We start from the raw sequence: 19,532 nt of genomic DNA on the forward strand, positions 1-19,532 counted from the left end.
ACGCTCTGTGGGGCCGGGAACAAAGTCATCTCTGGGACTTGTGGAGTATTAACTAAAAATGCGAGAGATGACACAGCTCACACCTAGAAATACCTTCCTCCCGCCCTAAATCCTAACCCAGAATACATTAAATGTATGCGCTCTTTAAAACTATTTAGCAAGTTAGTTTAAGGAAGAAAAACCTGAATCATTTTTGAGATAGTTAAATTGCCATTCATTGTGTATTTTAATCTAACCTACTGGTGATTTAATTTACAAAACCCAAAGGAAGTGTACGCTCAAATATTGGAGGACGTTAACGTGTCAACCACTGTTTAATTTTGGAATGTGCCTACTTGCTTGACACAATATTTTACCGTCTCAACAAATGTTTAGCCTTTTTTTTTCACTTGACTAAAGAGAAATAAGTTTCACTTTGCCTCATTCACCTTCTTCTGTGCATGTGCCGGGGAAGACTGGATGTTAAAAAAAAACTTCCTCATGTTCCTTTCTCCTACATCGAAGTCTGTTTACCAACTCAGAGCTGCTATAAAGCGCTGCATTCTCCTGCTAAGTCAGCTGCATGGCTAGAAACCAAACTGTAATGCAACAAGGGAAAATTATTTATTTTCGTGGCAGAACATTCTTGAGGAGGTATAACATTTTTCTGGTCGCTATGCCAAGTTTTCTTTTTCCTTCCTTTCTCTGTCTTCCATTTTTTAAAAAATATATATATTTTATTGATTTTTTACAGAGAGGAAGGGAGAGGGATAGAGAGTTAGAAATATCGATCAGCTGCCTCCTGCACACCCCCCACTGGGGATGTGCCCGCAACCAAGCTACATGCCCTTGACTGGAATCGAACCTGGGACCCTTCAGTCCACAGGCTGATGCTCTATCCATTGAGCCAAACCGGTTAGGGCTCTGTCTTCCATTTTTAAAGGCTTTCAGCCTTTATGCTGATACTCTATAGTTATCTAACAGTTCTAATATTTTGTGACATTTTGTACTGTGACCCTATAGATGAAATTGTCATCGGACTGACACTGTGCTTTTAGTCCCTAAGTACAGCTGTTCACGCTGCAGAGAAGCATGCTAGCCCGCCAGTGCATATTATGAAAACGACGTTACTGTTACCCACACCAGCACCCACTCAACAGGATGTTCCCAGCATGGTAGTGTACGGGAACGTGCCGGCACAATGGATGTTTCGATCTCGTTTGTTTAGTTTGTCCTATTATCTTCCTTTAAAAACACAAACCAGTTGGAACCATAGTCTTTCATTGTACGGTAGGTAGCATAGCCTCCCTTCAGTAGCAGGAGCTGCTTCTATAGTTAGAGAAGTTATAATTTTTGTGTGCAAACAGCAGTGCACTGAGGAACCTCAGAGCTGTTTAGGGTTGTGACCCAAAGCTTTCTGACAGTTGTTTCAGAAATAATGAAAATAGAAGGGAGAGGGAAGGGCAAGTTTAAAGATGAAAAGGTGAGGGAGGAGCTGTTTGTACTCACAGGGTTGGCAAGTCAAAACCCAATAGCCATCCCCAGCTCTAGGAAGGTGTCGTATCCCGAACGAGTCCGAGCTGAGGTAACTGGCTACTGACCAAACGCTCTGTAGTCAGTGTTCCTGCAGAACCTGTAGAGCTTTGATTATCGCCGAGGAGCAAAATCCTCTGAATCTATTTTCTGACAAATATTACAACACTAACGCAGCTAAGTGCCACGGTCTTTTCATTTGTTAGAAGAAACTAAAATAGTGAGCCTTGTCCCCATAATAAAATAACTGAAAAGTAAGGATTCTAGAAAATGTAAAGTCAGAACTAACAACTGGTACTCACTGTTTAGATGAGAATGACTAAATGATTTTTTAAAAAATAACATACACAGCACTAATTTAGCAATTTATTTAATTAGCAGTCTGCCTTCCAATATTAGTTTCTAATGCTTGCATGGATTTGGTCGAAAGCAAATTCATGACCTTGAGATAGTAGTGGGTCTCTAAGGGGCAGTCTGAGACTGGCCCGTAGATTCTCATGTCTTTACTGTCATTGAGGAGGTGATGAGGCATAAACATTTACTCGGTTCCTCCGGCCTGCAGATTCTTTAATATTCAGCTTTACTAAACGCGTTTTTAAAGCTAGTATGAGAAGAACTTATCACTGTGCCTTGTTCCGAATGGTATTTTCTGCTTCGTTTTGATTTTCAACACCAATAGGATATGGTGCTCTTCCTAAAAGAAACTGTTCCCATTTTGGAATATAGTCTTCCACTGATGCCCAGTAGAGAGTCTAGGAGAAAAAACATGCAAAAGAAAAAAAACACATATCAAGCAATTGAACTTGGCTCTTCATAATAGTCTAAATGTTTATTCACTTAAATGTGTGTGTGCGTGTACACACATACATGTAGAATGCACTTCCTCTACAGAATATTTTATGTTAATTTTAGAAAAAAAAATCTGGCTACTTACTAGTGTTAATTTTCAAATTTCTCAGTAAAACCAGAGCCTGGCAGAATTACAGATTTCAGAACTTTATTGCGATTTTGCACGCCCTCTTGTGGCCAACTTTGTGATTATTACCAGTATTTATCATTTATGGCTACAGTTGTTAAATGCTGTTGTTTAACGTTACAAATCCCATACTAAGTGATTACCCACACTAAAATTATTACAATAAAATTATTAAACATGAATTGCTTTAAAATTAACATAAAATATTTGACCTGGGATGAAGTCAGGAACCGAACTATAACTAGTATGTTACCATATAGGATTCAGGTGAATTGACCCCTTATTTGCATGGGGAAAACATAAAAATGCACTGTATCTTTTAACAAAGCACATGATATGACAGATTTTAATTTCTTTCCTTTTTTTGTATAATGAAAAAAAACACCAAAATTACTTAACAATTTTTTAATTCAACTAAGTTGGAAGTTGAGGGGCTGTGTGATTGGCCTGCCTCTAGCAGTCTGCAAGTTCTAGAAGCTCCTACATCACCACCATATTCTGTGTGTGAGCTTTAATGGTTTCTTGGCTGATTGTCCTAAGGAGGTCAAGAAAAGTAACTGCCCACGCTCCTTGTCCCGGGAGGGCATCTGGTATTAGGTCATCACTAGCAGTGTCACTTTGGGAAGGCCAGCCGGTTGGGCAGCATTAAGAACCCATAATGACTCACTCTGAGCATGAGAAAGCTCCAGGGGTTCTGAGAGTTGAAAGTGGTGCGGGATCTCCATAACCCTGCATGAGTGCACGTGATTGGAGAAACAGCCTGAGGACCTTAAACTAGAGGTCCACCTGCTGGGGAGACCAGCCGAGAGGAATGCCATGGAGGCCTGCCGGTGGTTGGGAGCTTCTCACCATTCACGGCTAGATGAACCCCTTTTGTGTGGGCCTGACTGAGTTAGGTGCCGGAGCCTTCAACAAAGAAAAAGACATGCCTAGGGCACAGTCTGTACCAGAGTGTTTTCTCTCCGTGATCACTGGCTTTTCTTATTACTCTAGAACACAGAAAATTGAGGGGCAAGTTCTCAGCCTTTAAATTTGAGTCGATTCTCATCCCTGGTTAGGCAAGCAAAATTATATTTGAGAAAGGTCATTAAAAATATCAAATCAAACTATTCTATATGTAGTTAAATTCCCTTTCATCAAAAATACATTCATATGCCAAAGATGGTTTATTTTTGCCAACCATCTTCCCAATCTGTTCTTGAACTGAGCAAAATAAAACAGACAAAAGCCACACTATGCTGCATAAAATGCATTTAAATCGCATCGGTTGCATGTTTGGTGAAGGGCTGAACTGCATGCCCCTTGGAACTTCAGCCAACAGGAAAGGCACTTTGGTTCGGCACATTGGCACCTGAACCGTTAGTGCATATTGTCTGCCAGGGTTTAACGGGATAGTCGTTTCTAAGTGACTAGGTGAAAAGACACAGGATCTTTATAAAATTTTCACTTGAAAAAAAATTTTTGTAATTAAGATCTCATCAGTTACCTACTATGTACAAACTATGGCTCTGTGGACATATAAAGATCAGTCATATTTTGTTTATTTTAACTGAATAAATACATCTTGGAAATGCGCACATATAACCACTCGTTAATTTACAATGATAGGGTCGCTACCTTTGTTTCTTAAGATTCTCACCTCAAGAGACACCACTTCAGGCGGTGGAAGTGGGTGACTCCGGGTCTGCAGAGACTTTTCTGCAGCTTCTATATCCTGTAACAGACATCAGCATTGAAAACATGCATTCACACAGCACGCACCTGCGGTAGCTACAGGGCTGTCCCAACCCTCTCACCTCAGCTCGCCTCGGATATGGTTTGAACTGATGGAGGCACGGAAGTAGGAGAGCTGCTCATTGCGTAACTGACCATTTCAGATACAGAATGCAGGGCTTTTTTTAAAAAAATAAAAGGTGCGGGCGGGGGGTACTTCTAAGTTCTGCCTTACCATTTTAAATAGTGTCAGTAATTTCTGCAAAACAAACAAACAAACAAAACAAAACAACAAAAAACCCCCACAAAACCTTTCTCTAAAACTGCTCAGAGCACCAACTTAGCTCTAACATCATTAAAAACAGCCAGATGGCTGAAACCGGTTTGGCTCAGTGGATAGAGCGTCGGCCTGTGGACTGAGAGGTCCCAGGTTTGATTCCGGTCAAGGGCATGTACCTGGGTTGTGGGCACATCCCCAGCAGGAGATGTGCAGGAGGCAGCTGATCGATGTTTCTCTCTCATTGATGTTTCTGACTCTCTATCCCTCTCCCTTTCTCTCTGTAAAAAATCAATAAAATATATTAAAAAAAAAACCAGCCAGATGGATAAAATAGTCAAATATTCAGATACAAAAACAGTCAGTTACCCAGCCCCACACTGTACTAACCTTAAAAGTAAAGAGATCGATTCTGTCTGGATCATGTAAATTTTATATTAATGACACATTCATTTGTTCAGTAGTCCACTCTTGTAAAATTTTACACTTATGCAAATACTCCACATATTTAGAAAAAGGTCAGTAAGGTACCTTGGCAACAAGAACCTGTTCACTTTACTAGATTTTTAGAACTAGATTTCTAAGGTGATCTCGGGGGCAGGTCTTACTGCTCAGCAGAATATCATTCAGCTGGCGGCATTCGAGCCCTGTGCTTTCATTTGGAGCTTAACTTGTAGACACGTGTATTTTCTCTTATGATTGTAGCAACACCAGGGTAATTAAACTTAATCCATACCCTGGGAAAGACTTTACCTTGATGCACGTATGAATTTCATGCCCAGAAACATAGCACCTCCAAGTTGTTCCTGAAACCTGTGAGTTCTGTTTAAATGAATGCTCCCATCAGCACCTGTGTGTCTGGTGCTTGCTTATGTTTGTCAGGTTCACAGAGGCCTTGGCTGAAGGCCATGTAAATTCTGTCTCTCCTTTAGAAAAAAAGGAAAGTTCTCTGATCCTGGTACAAGCATTGGAGCAATCTAAGTACAGGGCTGTTGGACAGACGGAGGGAGATGGAGAGGGCGTGGGCGTGGGGTGTGAAGAAGCCAGTGCTGAACAGGAGAAAAGAGATAGCAGATGGCAGCGGCGGGGAGCACGGGATGGGTGTGAAATGTAAAAGGGAAAAACAGGAAATTCCCTAAAGGGACTCCCCAAAGTTGCACAGCCATTGATGCACCTGCTGTCTAGAGGAAGGTGATTTGAAGGGGAAAAACATAAATTTAGGGATAAAAAGCCCATCTATTAGCATGTTGATCCCGTCCCAGAAGTTTACAGCTAAGACACATGCTGAGGAGATTGGATGCCAATGCTACAGCAGATAGAGAGCACTAACTCTTCTGTGATTACAGTGAGATTTTACGGAGTCCTGGGAAAATTATGTTTTACCTTCGTAAGACAAATAAAATAAAATCACAACCCTAATTATGCCATTATTCTAAGAACAGCTATAAAGTTGTTTGTATTTTTTTGTTAATCCTCACCCAAGGATTTTTTTCCTTTTTTGGAGGGGGGGGGTGGGGGGAGAGTGGAGGTGGGGGAGGGAGAGAGAAACATCTGTGTGAGAGACACACATAGCATGACTGCCTCCTGCCACACCCCAACCTGGACTGGGGATTGGACCTGCAACCCTGCAGTGTGCAACCACTGAGCAACACCGGCCAGGGCATAGTTACTGTTAGATCTAGGTGTCACTGGTACCTGTAGACAGGATTATAAACACTTTTCTTAAAGATCAGAAAGTAAGGCCACTGAATCTCTCTCACAGGAGAGCAGCTCTGTACGGGGAGGCGCGGCCTGCAAGGCAGACCTGGGCTAGGCACGGGACGGTCCCCTCTGCAGCATGTCCACAGGTCATCCCCTCCAGAGGACTTCTTCCTGAGGTGGATGCACTTTGTGGGCGTCCTGCTTACCTCTCTGACTCCTTTCTCTGTTATCCCAAGTGTGGGCTTTCTTAAGATTTGTGACATCTGTTGTCTTCTTTTCACTTTTGACTTGGTCTCTCCTCTTCTGCTCCAGCCATTCACGTACAAGGACGGATGACTTTTCTCCCTGGCCCTTACTGCTCAGTCTAATAAACCAAACTCATCATCTTACTGCTGAAGGTACTGAATGTATAGTAGTGGGAATGCGGTTCACCCAGCTGCCCTTTATCTTCAGCTCTTTCACTCTCTGCCATTGAAAGTTCAGCGCTTCAGGATGTCTGTCTTTCCGAGTCATTCCCAATGCGATGGGCTTATTACACTTACCATTCAACAAATCCTTCCTGAATGCTTTCTTGGACTATGCCCAGACTACATCCCATTTTACTTCAGTCCATACTGAAATGGATTAATTTTGCTAAAAGACTTTAAATATATCCTTATCTAGATTAAAAAAATAACTGATACCCACTACCCAGAGGATGAAGTATGAATTTCTTAGCCTGACTGGCAAATGTCTGACTACACACTGCCAGAAGGAAAGGATCAAAAATTACACTTGAAATGATGCTTTATATGTGATGGAATTAATTTTAATAGCATTTTACTTAATCTATTTCATGTGATTTTATTGAAAGTGTTTACCAGAAAATCTAAAATTACATATGTGGCTCTCATTCTGCTGCATAGCACAACTTAGGCGTATCAGTTCCTAGGAATTCTGGGAGTCAAAGAGACATACCCAGTGATACCTCAGTAATGTAATTGGCACTACCTGGGCCCTGGAAACCTCTATGGGACAAATGACCCAATTTCTTCAACAAAGAAATTAAAAGGGCAGGAAGGCTTTTAGAGATTTAGGACTGCAATCAATCAATTAAAAATTGGATTTTTATTTGCATTTTTAAAGGATTATACTTTTTAGCTTAATTTTTTCCATCACCATTTATCCCCCATACCCCTTTCCACTCCCACTCCCACACCCAACCCCACAGTCACCTCACTGTTGTGTTAATGGTGGATTTTATCTGGATCCTGATTCAAACAAATGTAAAAACATGTGTTTATAAGTGAATCAGGCAAATCTGAATCCTCACCGGATATTTCAAGAATTACTGTAAATTTCTTAGATTGAAAATGATATTGTGACTTTGCTTAAAATAGTCCTTCCCTTTTACTGATAAACACTGAAATAATACAGAGGTAATGAATTGGGCAGATGAAACAATGTGTTGCTGAAGATTAGCTTCAAAATTATCTGAGGAGCTGGGATTGGAGGTGAGGGGCATGGATGAGCACGATGGCTGTGTTTGATAATTACTGAAACTGGTGCTAGGCACATGGAAGTACATTCTTCTCATGACAATTAAAACACAAGCTTCCCTTGTGCATGACGGGGCAGCCAGTAGAGATGAGCGGACATGATCAGGAAAGGTCAGGCTCGAACACAGAAGCTCATGGACTGAGGTCTTCCCCTCCTCACAGACGCTCCTCCCTCCCCACCCAGCAATAGATATCGCCTTACAAATATATAGTGAACCCAGCTGGGGCTGGGCTGGGTTTAATCTTTTAAGCTGCTGGAGGTGCAATTTCTGGGATAGGAAAAATAAGACAATAAAGCAGGAGATACAGGGTCGTTGTTACAAGGAATGCTTAAGTATTCACTTACTCATATTCACTTATTCTTCATTGAATTGGCGAAAATGAGAAATGTGAGGAGGAAAGAGGACCAACGTGGACCTGTAAGTCACTGGCCATCCTGAGTGACAAGCAGTTTGTGGAAGGCTCTGTCAGCTGGCTAGTTTATTTTTGCAAATGCATTTAGAGAAATTTTACTGAGTTTCATATTCATTTTGTTGGGATTTTATTACATTTAAAAATAGCCCTAGCTGGTTTGGCTGAGTGGATAGAGCGGTGTTCTGTGGACTGAAGGGCCCCAGGTTTGATTCCAGTCAAGGGCATATGCCGGGGTTGCAGGCTCGATCCCCAGTGTGGGGCATGCAGGAGGCAGCTGATCAGTGATTCTCTCTTGTCATTGATGTTTCTATCTCTCCCTCTCCCTTCTTCTCTGAAGTCAATAAAAACATATTTTTAAAAAATTTAAAAATAACTTTGTGACAACTGACCTTAGAAAAGTAATACAGCCCAATCAGGATTAAGGTATGTATCTCCACTTAAGTTTTCTCTTTAAAACGTAATTGTTTTTATACAAATCATGCCCTTTGTTAAGAGCATTCCCAAGTATTTTATAATTTTATTGCTAACGTGAAAGTTATCTCTTATATTTTCCAACTGTAGCTATAGGATTGCTGTTGACTTTATATGTTTATCTTTTCTTAATTTTGCTCAACTCATACTAGTTTTAAAACAATTTTGGCTTTTCTTAGTATATAACCATACCATTTTAGAATGGTAGTGTTGTGCCTTCCTTTCTAAAAGTTAAAGCTCATTCCCTTTTAGTGTTTATTATATTGGCCAGAACATCTAAATAAGATCAAGTCACGGATGGTGAAATAGGTCATCCTTATTTTGTTACTGCTATATTTATAGGAATGCTTCCAAGTTTTCATGGAACCATTTTTGATGCACACTCTGCACTAAGTACATATCCTGATGTAACTCAACCTGTTCTTGACAAAGGGTATTAGTAGTAGCTATTATGGTTCCTCATCTCTACATAAAGGAATTAGAATAGATGAGTGGTTTTCCCAGTTCCTTAGAGACACAGCAGGGCAGGCAAAAAAGAGCTAAGTGGGTGGGGCTTTGGACCAGAGCTGTCCATTTTTATCTATTTTACATCTTTGGAAAAGTTATATGGTGAAAAAAACAAAAACCTTTAGATGACAATCTAATCTATATGCTGTTTCAAGTCTCTTCCAACTCAACATTCTATAATCAAGTCCTATTTATTTTACTTTCACAATAATTTTATAAGCCATTAAAATTATTTTCAAAGTTAAAAAAATATGAGAGAAAAAACAAAAAACTGCGTACACTGTTATTCAAAATATGTAAAACAAAGACAGGGAACAGACGTATCTGGGATGTAATAGGTGCTCAATAAATGTTTATTAAAAGACTGTTAGGAAATGTACAAAAATATATTAATTCCTAGATGGGCAGGATAAGGAAGTTATTTCATCTTCTTTGCTCTTTCAAGATTTTTGCAATGCAAATATATATTACTTTGATAATCGGGGGTAAAGACCATATCACACTGGTTGCTGATGGCTATGAAACAGTTCATTATTTTCCTTCTGGATATGACAGTTAATTTCATACCTATTAGATCCAATCTCTCTGTTCTTGAAATCACGTTACATCTAAATAGCAAATGAATCCTCCTCAAATACTCACTCATACGTTTCTGACATAAGTCTTTATTTTTCTTTTGCTCACACACTTTCACTCTGATATTATCTGTACGTATCAAGTCTCAATTTACTCATGTGGACTCACATGTCCAACCTTTTCCTGTGACTTGCCAAGCTAGTTAGCTCATGGCTCCACGAACGCTCTTAGGGCCACTCATTCTTCTGCTCTTGGCTCTCCTGCAGCCATCCAGCGGAATGCATCGCCTTCTGCCTGTTTGCACACAGCTCCAGCTAAGCCTCCTCTGAGACCATTAAAAGATTCGAGCTCTCCAAGATTTTTTACACTTAACTCCTAGAATATGAGTGCTGAGTAGTCCACATAACGTACTGTTTGATCATATAAAGTCTCATTTTATGTGTGACAACTTTATATCATCAACTAAGCCTGTTAGCTTCTTGAGGTGAAGAACTCTGATTTATATTTATTTTGTGGTCCCCACTTTCTAACTAGAACTAGCTCAATTGTAAGGACCCTCTGGATATTCATCAAATAACTTACTCATTAAAAGATGCCTGCAAACCAAACATTACCTGCACTTGCAGGAAGTAAGTGGCAACCAAGCCTTCAAGCCTCCTAATTAGTTTTTCTGACTTTTCACAGCAAATTCCAGATTATCCTATATTTTTCCATTTAAAAATAAATATTGCAAAAACCATTGGGCAAGTAAGACATATGGCAATATAGAATGCTTTGGTAGCACTATGGCTGTGACTTAAATTACTGTGGCTCAAACTGCCAGAAGCTGAGAAGATAACTGAATTTTCCTCTTCCTTTATCCTCTAGTGAGGACAGAAGATAACTAAATCATGCCTATCGATGAAAATATTTAACAATAAAAACTGAAAACACTGCTTTATAACTTAAATAATAGAGCCTTACCACCAAATGTTTTAGTCATAGGCTCTCTTGGAAGCTTGACTGGAAGCAAACGTTTAGGGTTTTAATTATGGATGAAGCCACACAATTCTGGAAGCAAAGTACAGCAAGCAGCCAGAAATGTTACACACATGATTCTACTCCAAGTGGGCACACTGGCCAAATGGTGAAGCCCCGCGCAATTACACACTTTGACCGCCCCCTCCATCACCATCAAAAGGGATCTTGAAAATCTGTCATGTTAGACATGAATCTGTGTGTTGACTGTGGCCCCAGTAAGGCAAAATCAAATCGTTCCTGTTTTTATGATGTTAAAATAGTTTTGAGCTGGATCTAAATACATTGTAGGTACTTTACAGTATTTCACGATCTCCCTACAAAGAAAAGGTGGAAAGCTACGTCTTGTATTTATTACTTATTGCACAAAAGATGACCGTAAAATTACTTCTGGAGTCATTGATTTTCTGGTTGATTGAGAACATTTAGCTTAAGCAAACTTCACTTTTTTTCATTTAAAAAATAAGAATCCATATGTTACTTATCTAACTAACATGGGTCTAAAAATAGATGATGCTTCATTAATTCTATTTATTACTCACAAGAAAGACATTATATAAATCAAAATTATGAACTTCACTTGAAACCTTTTTGCAAAGGTGGGCAAAATCTCTATACTCAAGTCATGGAAACTTACCTTTAAAAGGCGAAGGTTCCTTTTAAAAGCAGCCTCAGCTGCTTGAATCTGAGCTGCCTTTTCCTTGTTTTGATCTTCAAATTTACTCTCCATTTGTTGAAGTAACTTTAATCTTTGTGATACTCTAGAAAAAATGGAGATTATATAAAGTTCTTTTAGAAGGAGACATTTTATTGCTTGACCAATATAAAACATTCATTCCTTAATTGTACTTCACTTTGAGTTCAACCTATTTTGAAAGCCAATTTCTATGCCAATTAATGAGATAGTGAAGAACTTAGTAGTTTGTTAAGTCTTAAATCTTATTTTTATTAACATATATTGGTATACCATAAGTACATGCTTCTGTTTTTTTAGCCTCTCTGGTCTTCTGAAATTATATTAAAATGTGAAAATATGTTTTCATTTTTGGTGAAAATGAAAACTGTAATACACATCCCTTTGTACATACTTTGTATATGCTTATATATACACCTCCACACACACACACACACACACACACACACACACACACACACATACATTGATATAACTTGCTATACAAAACCTTCTGCTTAACACTTCAATACCCCTGAAGCTCATGTTACATTTAGAATTGTGCTAAACTTCCATATGTTTGAAGAAGCAATAAAAATATTTTTTCCTCTTTTGCCAAGAGAAAGATGAGTGAGAGGCTGTATGTATGCATACCCACAAGGTAAATCAGCAATTGAAGAAAGATGTAAAAAGTTGTAAGTGAATTATCAAACTACTCTGTGATATATAATATACTTTAAAAGTTTCTCACTGGTCCAATGCTCAGTTTACAAGTTTTTGGTCCTCTTAAATGATTCATAAGTAAAGATGTCAGGTGATAAAAAATAAGTAAGTGGTATATATAATAGTATAACCATTCCCCAAATAAATGTGGTGATTATCAAGAAACACTGCTTCATAAGGCTGTGATTGAGGGTAGAGCTAGAATTTGGTATTTGAACAGTTATTTTCGTAAGCAAAATTTCTTAACACATTGTGGACGGATCACGAGCATTCTCACTTCATATTACACAGTGTTTTACAAAGTATACTTAAAAAAGATATTAGCTTGTAAGAACATGTAATAAATAACTTCAAAATGCAATGGGTATTTAATTTTAAAGCGTGCCTTTAACATTTATGTAAAACGTTTTTTTGTACCCGTTCAATAGAAACCTATCTGGCCAATGGGTAAAACTAGCAATAAAACTATTGGTCCGCAATGTGTTAAAAGGCCAAGGAAGAGGGCCTGGTAATTAATTAGAGGAAAGGAAAACATGAGAACCTGCAGTCAGAGGTGGAGAAGGGTTAATACCAAATGTAAGTGCAAGACTGACTATATCATTGCAGGGCCCAGTGCAGAATGAGAACGTGAGACCCCTTGTTAAAAAATACTTGGAATTTCAAGAGTGCAACATTAGGGAACTAAGCCAAGTGTGAGGGCTGTGGCTGCGCAGGGCACATACCCTAGGAAGCGGGCCCAGGTTAAGAGGCCTAGAGAAGTCCATTAATTATTCGTGTGTAGCCTAGAAAGGGTGAGAGGAGGGGTGAAGTTATCTAACTATTAGTAATAAAAATAAAAACATATAGAATAGAATTATACCTTTCAATTTTTGTTATTCTTGAGACAATGACATTCCCTAAGACCAAAATCTCTCAAGTGTCAGAAAATTGAAATGACACACTTTCAGATTTTCAAGTCTTCCTGTGCACACAGTGTTTCACTAAATAGTGTAATTTATATTTAGATGAATTAGCCTTGAAAAAAACTTACATTTCTTCATGTCTTTTAGAAAGGCGAATTTCTTGAGCGAACAAGGAAGTCATCTTTAGTTAAAGCTGCCTTATGAGCTTTCTGCTAAATAATAAAAACATTTAGTTACTTCCACCACATGTCCTCAGCTTTGCAACATTTGATCATTTTAGTACCTCAACCCATTGGTTCTCTCAGAAGGAAAAAAAAAATAAAACTTGAGATGTAATAATGTATAAAATGAAAGATTGCACCTAAAAACATTTTTACTTACAATGCATAGTTTTTCTTACACCAGATGCATCTAAAAATACTGTGAATCAGGTAAACTCAACACATTTCACATTTTCCCCTCACCCCCCACCCCCCAACACACACACACACATTTTAACCTTAAACAGAATTCAAAACAAACATGCAGCTGGTACTAAGACTAGTAAACATTTTATTGAGTCAACAGAAAGAAAAATATCTACTTTGTAAAATTCATCACAGGAACAGCATCCCTCATGCACACACACACACACACACACACACACACACACAGAGGAGGGGGGCAAACAAGTATTAGAACCACTGAAAGCTCCCATTGTTGGAAGACTGCCCTGTCCCACCATCTCTTTTCCAAACAGGAAGGAGTTTTTGTGTGTAACTGTGGGAAAAGCACCATTGGTCCCTCAACCTCACCCTGGCTGCTTGGGACTCACACCTGGGGAGTCTGGGAAGGCCATTTCCATGGCGCATGAGCTAGCTCACCTTGGCTGAAGAGCCCGGGCCAGTCCGGGCGCAGGTCCAGCAAGCGCTCTGAGAGGCTGGGATCCTGAAGGCAAGGCATCTGATTGGATGCAAAAGTGGAGGGGCCAGCCCTAAGGGGCAAAAGACAGGCATAAAACTCCTTCCTGCAATGCTGCAGCGAAGCACCGGCTTTCCTAAACTTTATGAAATGACACACTGACTGCTAATCGCCCACGTGCCCCGGGCTGTGGAGAGACTGAGTGCAGGGCGGGGAGCGGGCCAGGCATTCGCACACAGCCCCTCTGCCTGCCCTCCGCAGGCTTCCTCCTCCAGGGGCCATTGTCTTGCCTTCAGCACCAAGGACAGCAATCACCCCCCCCCCCCCCCCCGTCCCCCACTCCTACCCCCCAGGACGGGGTTACAGATATTTCCCCCTAAAATCCCTGCAGCCCCGTCCTCGCTGCCCTCCTCCCAGTTCCCAGTGCCGCGCCAAGGACGTCCCAGAAAGTTGATCCAGGGTCACCTCTCTTCCTCTCTTCCGTGACGCCTGCCATCAGCACTTCAGAGGAACCGCACAAGAATTAGGCCTTTTGAACCGAAGATCCGCGCGGTTTCGCAGACCTCAGCCCTCCGACCACCCCACGTCCTGCCTACACACCCACAGGCTCGGGACGTCCCCCCGCACCCGGCTCTTCCCGGAGCGGAGGTCCCCCGCCCTGCAGACACCTGCGCCGCGGCGGGCCGCTCGGGCAATCCAGCGACCCCCACTCTGACCTCTTCCGGAAAAGCACAGCGTCTGCGCACGGCCGGGTCTCAGGACGGGCCTGGGCGTGGCCACGCAGCCGTCCCCAGTGACGTCATCACGGCGTGATAAAAGGCGCCTCGGAGCGCGAGGTCAGCGAGGTGGCGCCCCTCGGAGCGCCCTGAGCCCTCGGAGCCGCTGGCTGAGAGGAGGGCCCCGGGAAACTGCTTTGGGCGCTGGCTCAGCTTCAAGGCCGTTTAAAATGGGATCTGGATGTGTTCAACAGGCTTCGGAGGGCGCGGCTGGGCGCTTGGAAGCTGCAGTGTCACAGTGTGGATGTGAGGAAGCGGTCCGGGCAGCCCAGCACGTTCCCGTGGGCTCGGCAGTCTCACCGTGGGTGGCCCCGGCCCCTGCAGCTCGCACACCCAGAGGGGCAGTGGATGGCTTTTCCCGGCTTGAGCCAGTGTGCCCGTCGCTGTGTTTATGTGATTATCCCATTCACCGAATCCCACCGGGACGGGTGAGAGGTACCGGTGTCCTCCCTGGGCAGGAGGAGAAACAAGCTTGGTCGCTTCTTTAGGTCCTGGCTTGAAGCCAGCAGAGAGTTGATTAAATCTCCCGCTGCCCCCAGGACACACCCAGGCTTCACCCCCGGGGGGTTGGAGGGGGCCGTTAGGACGTTCTTACACATCCCTTCCCCTTGAAATCGCTTTGCGCGGGAGGTAGTACTGTCATCATCACAGAGGGAGCATGAGGCTCAAGAGGCGGAAAGCAGTTTTCTCCTAAGGTTTCTGAGTTGGTAAAAGGCAAAGGGCTAGGACTCCAACCCAGAGGTCTTCTGTTCTTTTTCTTCCTAAATATCTACCTAAAACTTAGATCTCACGTGGGGACCATGGCACTTCCAGGTACTTCCATAGACTAGGTTCCTCCTCTGTCCATAGACTAGGTTCCTCCTCTGTCCACTTGTTTCCTTACCGAAGCACCGCTCCACCTCTTCGCTCTCTGTGCTCCTCCTGCTTTGTTTTTCTCCACCACACAGCACCATTCACATCTTTCTTTTCCTTTATTTATTTTTATTGTTGACAGTATTACCGATGTCTCCACTTCTCCCCCTTTGCCGGCCTCCACCAGCCCCTGCATATCTTATAGTCACTGGTTCAGTTGTTTACCAGTGTACCCCCCTACTGGAATGTGAATGCCCTAAGAACAAGTATTTTCTTAGGAGGAAACTTGGATCTTCATTTTCACTTCAATTAAATTTAGTGGCGTGACATTGGTTAATATTATATAGGTTTCAAGTGTACAAGTCTATGATAGGTCATCTGTGTATTAGACTCTGAGCCCCTCACCCTGTATTTGACCCCCTTTTCACCCTTTACTACTCTGAACTCCCTTCCTTCAGGTAACCACCATACTATGGTCTGTGTCTTTGAGTTTTTAAAGATCAGGTATTTTTACCTTTTATTTGCTGTTCTGTTCTTAGCAACTAGAACTGCCTGACATGTAAGTGCTCAGTAAATATTTTTTGAATGAATAGATGAAATCCCCAAAGGAAATTCCATCATGAGGTCATAGAGGTCTGTCTTCAGGTCATAGGACCTTTGACTTAGTTCTTCCATAGTTTTATTTAGTAAACATGAAAAATAGACCCTTGATTGGCCCTGTGTCCTAGGAATGAAATAGAGGTTACAAGGCATTCTTGTTTATCTTTTACTTAATTTAAGGATTTTCCTTAAGTTGGTAATGGGTTGCATGGAATGGGGAACTGAGAGTGTACATTCAATATTTGTATGTTGCTTAAAACAAACTTTGCTCAGAACTGAGAGTGTACATTAAATATTTGTACGTTGCTTAAAACAAACTTTGCTCACCTACTGCCTTAGAAATTTTCATGCAGGTTTTAGGAGACTAGTAGTTGAAATATTCTTAGTGTCTCACAGACCCTTAGAGGTTATCTACATAGACAGTGATAATTCTATGTAGAGAGTAAAAGAACTTACTCTCTATTTAAAGGTCTGTGGTGATAGGAGGATATTTGGATTGCTATCTTCACTTTATTTGTTTAAATTAAACCTATTGGGTTGACATTGGTTAATAATGTTATATAGGTTTTCCCTCCTCAGTCATAGGCCACAGCTAAGCCTTTCTATGAGACACAGAGCTAGGAAAGACGCTGGCAATTGCAGGCTATCTATTACTGTACAGCTTCTGTATTTATTAGATAAATTTGGGTACTTCCTGGGTGAGATATTCATGGTCTATTCTGTGAATTATTGCAACCTTCTGAGTAATACCTGGCCCATAATGGGGCATTCTGTAAATGTGTAGTGAGGTTTATATTTCCTAACCTTGGACTAGTTCTGTTCATCAGCTTGATATCATTGTCCCCTGAGCCTCATTATTGAGAAAGTACTGTCATCTTCTCTTCTATATATATAAAAGGCTAATATACAAAGTGTCCCCTCAGGAGTTCAACCAGGAGACTGGGAGTTCAGTCACTCGCTATGATGTGCACTGACCACCAGGGGACGGTGCAGAACAAAGGAAGGCCCCAGCCAGCAGCCAGAAGGCCCTGATCGGCCCTGATTGCAGGCCAGGCCTTGGGACCCTACCTAGGCAAGAATTTCGTGCACTGAGCCTCTAGTTTAGTCATAAATTCTATAAGGATATACACTGAGTGGCCAGATTATTATGACCACTGATGTTTGTAGGCAAATTAGCTATAATTTCATGCTGAAGTTGCTAGAGAGCCAGACCATTATAAATATGGAAGCAGGTTGTTTACCATGACAGTAGAAGTGATTTTTTTCTGAAGATATGGGTAAGCAACACGATTTAACAGCCTTTGAACGTGGGATATATTTGAACGTGAGTGGCCAGATTATTATGACCACCTGGTGTTCGTAGGCAAATTAGCCGTACACTGCATCGTATGGGATATGGAAGCCGAAGGCCTGTTCGAACACCTTTGCTGTCTGCAGTTACCAAGATAAAACGTCTCCAATTCGCACAGAACACAAGGATTGGACAGTCGAGCATTGGAAAAAAGTCATGTGGTCCGATGAATCATGTTTCCAGTTGCATCATGTAGATGGCAGAGTGAGAATTTGGCGGAAACAGCATGAAAGCTGCAACCCACATGCATGAATACAACCCTTCAAGCTGGTGGGGGCAGTGTTATGGTTTGGGGTATGTTTTCCTGGCATGATTTGGGCCCTTTAATTCGTGTGGAACAACATCTGAATAGCACAACATACCTAAGTATTGTTGCTGATCAAGTTCATCCTGTCATGTTGATGGCATATCCCAATGGATCTTCCAACAAAACAATGTGCCATGCCACGGTGCTAGCATTGTGCAGGAGTGCTTTCAAGAACATGAGGGAAGACTTTTCCTTGCTTAGGTGGCCCCCACAATCACCAGATCTCAATCTAATTGAGCATTTGTGGGATGAAGTTAAAAGAGCCCTCAGGCAGCTGGTTCCACAACCATCAAATCTCACAGAACTGGACAGTGCTATTCATCAGGCATGGTGTCAGGTTCCTCGCATCACCTTTCAACATCTCGTGGAGTCAATGCCAAGAAGAATCGCCGCAGCATTGAAGGCAAAAGGTGGCCCAACGAAGTACTGATGGGGTGGTCATAATAATCTGGCCACTCACGTTCAAATATATCCTACGTTCAAAGGCTGTTAAATCGCGTTGTTTACCCATATCTTCAGAAAAAAATCACTTCTGTCGTGGTAAACAACCTGCTTCTCTATTTATAATGGTCTGGCCCTCTAGCAACTTCAGTGAGAAATTATAGCTAATTTGCCTACAAACGTCAGGTGGTCATAATAATCTGGCCACTCAGTGTATTTATTAAAAATCTGTAAGATGTATTCTCTGCACTCAAGAGCCTAGAACCTGTCTAGGCTCTTAAGGTATAAAAAAAAAACCCTAGAGGATGACCGCTGAAAACATAAAAATGACTAATATTTATTGCGTGTTCATTCTGTACTAGGCACTTTGCATGAATCACCTCACCTAATTCTCTAACAACCCTGTGAGCAAGGGTACAGAACTCTTACAATCCCTGTTTTTATAGCTGAGAACACTGAGACTTAGAGAAATGACTTAAGATGACACTGCTAGTAAATGAACCCCAGTTTGTTTGTTGTTAGTAGCCAAGTAATTATGTATGTTATATTGAGAAGGTGCAATTGAAAAGTATCATGCAGACGACAAGGGTGCTAGAGAAGAAAGAGCACTCTGAGTTGGAATTGTCTAGACAGCTTAAAAGACTGGGAGGTGGATTTTGAAAACTGGGTAGGATTTGGAGGTCTGGTTTTGTAATCCATTGTATCAGAGGGCAGGAGAAGGGAGGGTGAAGTCTTCTAAGTGAAGGAGGCAGAGTGCGCAGGAGTGTGTGATGAGACCACATCTGTGGTGAGGGCCGGTGAAAAGGGAGCATTGAGAAGAATGTTTTCTCATTTCCCCCAGTGGTGAAGATTTCATTTCTGGTGTCAGAGAACTTTAAAATAGAGGTTTGACAGTAATAAGGAGAAGGAGTTATTGGAGGTGAGACTGGTAAGTAGAGAATAGAATGAGGACAGAGAAGGAACGCTTGAAAATGGAAAAGGAAAGACAAGGTTTATAGAGTAAGATATAAAAGAATTTCAGAATCGTTGACAGTTTCAATGACTTCAAATTACTATCAGTAAATTCTGTTATAGTCTTTTTATACCTCCTTTGGGTTTACTCTGGATAGACAATTACTAAGAAAATAAAAAACTCATGCCTGAAATGGAGTTCGTTTATCTTCCTGTTGCAGGAAATCCCAGAAGAAATTTGGTAAAGTGGATCCAATTGCCTGCACTTCTGCTTTTTTTCACTTTGAAATAAAATCATTAGAATTTTAGCTTTTTCCATAATTGTAGACTGTCCATTTTGCTATGGAAAAATAT

The 19,532-nt window shown here is 41.3% G+C and overlaps 1 protein-coding gene and 1 long non-coding RNA gene across 6 annotated transcripts in view; one reads left to right on the top strand and one right to left on the bottom strand.

Moving 5' to 3' along the window:
* Positions 1 to 1,865: 1,865 nt before the first annotated feature.
* On the bottom strand, positions 1,866 to 14,634 carry CEP15 (centrosomal protein 15). 5 transcript variants are annotated; one of them, XM_059663095.1, is made up of 6 exons: positions 14,617 to 14,634; positions 13,864 to 13,942; positions 13,129 to 13,209; positions 11,340 to 11,463; positions 4,128 to 4,202; positions 1,866 to 2,264 (listed from the first exon to the last, which is right to left on the bottom strand). In XM_059663095.1, exons 3-6 carry the CDS (start codon positions 13,179 to 13,181, stop codon positions 2,133 to 2,135), a joined length of 384 nt encoding a protein of 127 aa, XP_059519078.1. In that variant the 5' UTR covers positions 13,182 to 13,209; positions 13,864 to 13,942; positions 14,617 to 14,634; the 3' UTR covers positions 1,866 to 2,132. The 5 variants fall into 5 exon arrangements, with proteins under 5 accessions (XP_059519078.1, XP_059519076.1, XP_059519077.1 ...); XM_059663093.1 differs by lacking the exon at positions 14,617 to 14,634 and adding an exon at positions 14,569 to 14,584 and having other exon boundaries at positions 13,864 to 13,973; XM_059663094.1 differs by lacking the exon at positions 14,617 to 14,634 and adding an exon at positions 14,374 to 14,532.
* LOC132215237 (uncharacterized) overlaps positions 14,629 to 19,532 on the top strand; it is a 38,078-nt gene continuing 33,174 nt past the window's right edge. Inside the window, exon 1 of the long non-coding RNA XR_009448489.1 lies at positions 14,629 to 14,922. This is a non-coding gene — a long non-coding RNA (uncharacterized LOC132215237). The remainder of the gene's footprint in view (positions 14,923 to 19,532) is intronic.

This window comes from Myotis daubentonii, chromosome 14, assembly GCF_963259705.1.
Source record: "Myotis daubentonii chromosome 14, mMyoDau2.1, whole genome shotgun sequence".
Lineage (NCBI taxonomy): Eukaryota > Metazoa > Chordata > Mammalia > Chiroptera > Vespertilionidae > Myotis > Myotis daubentonii.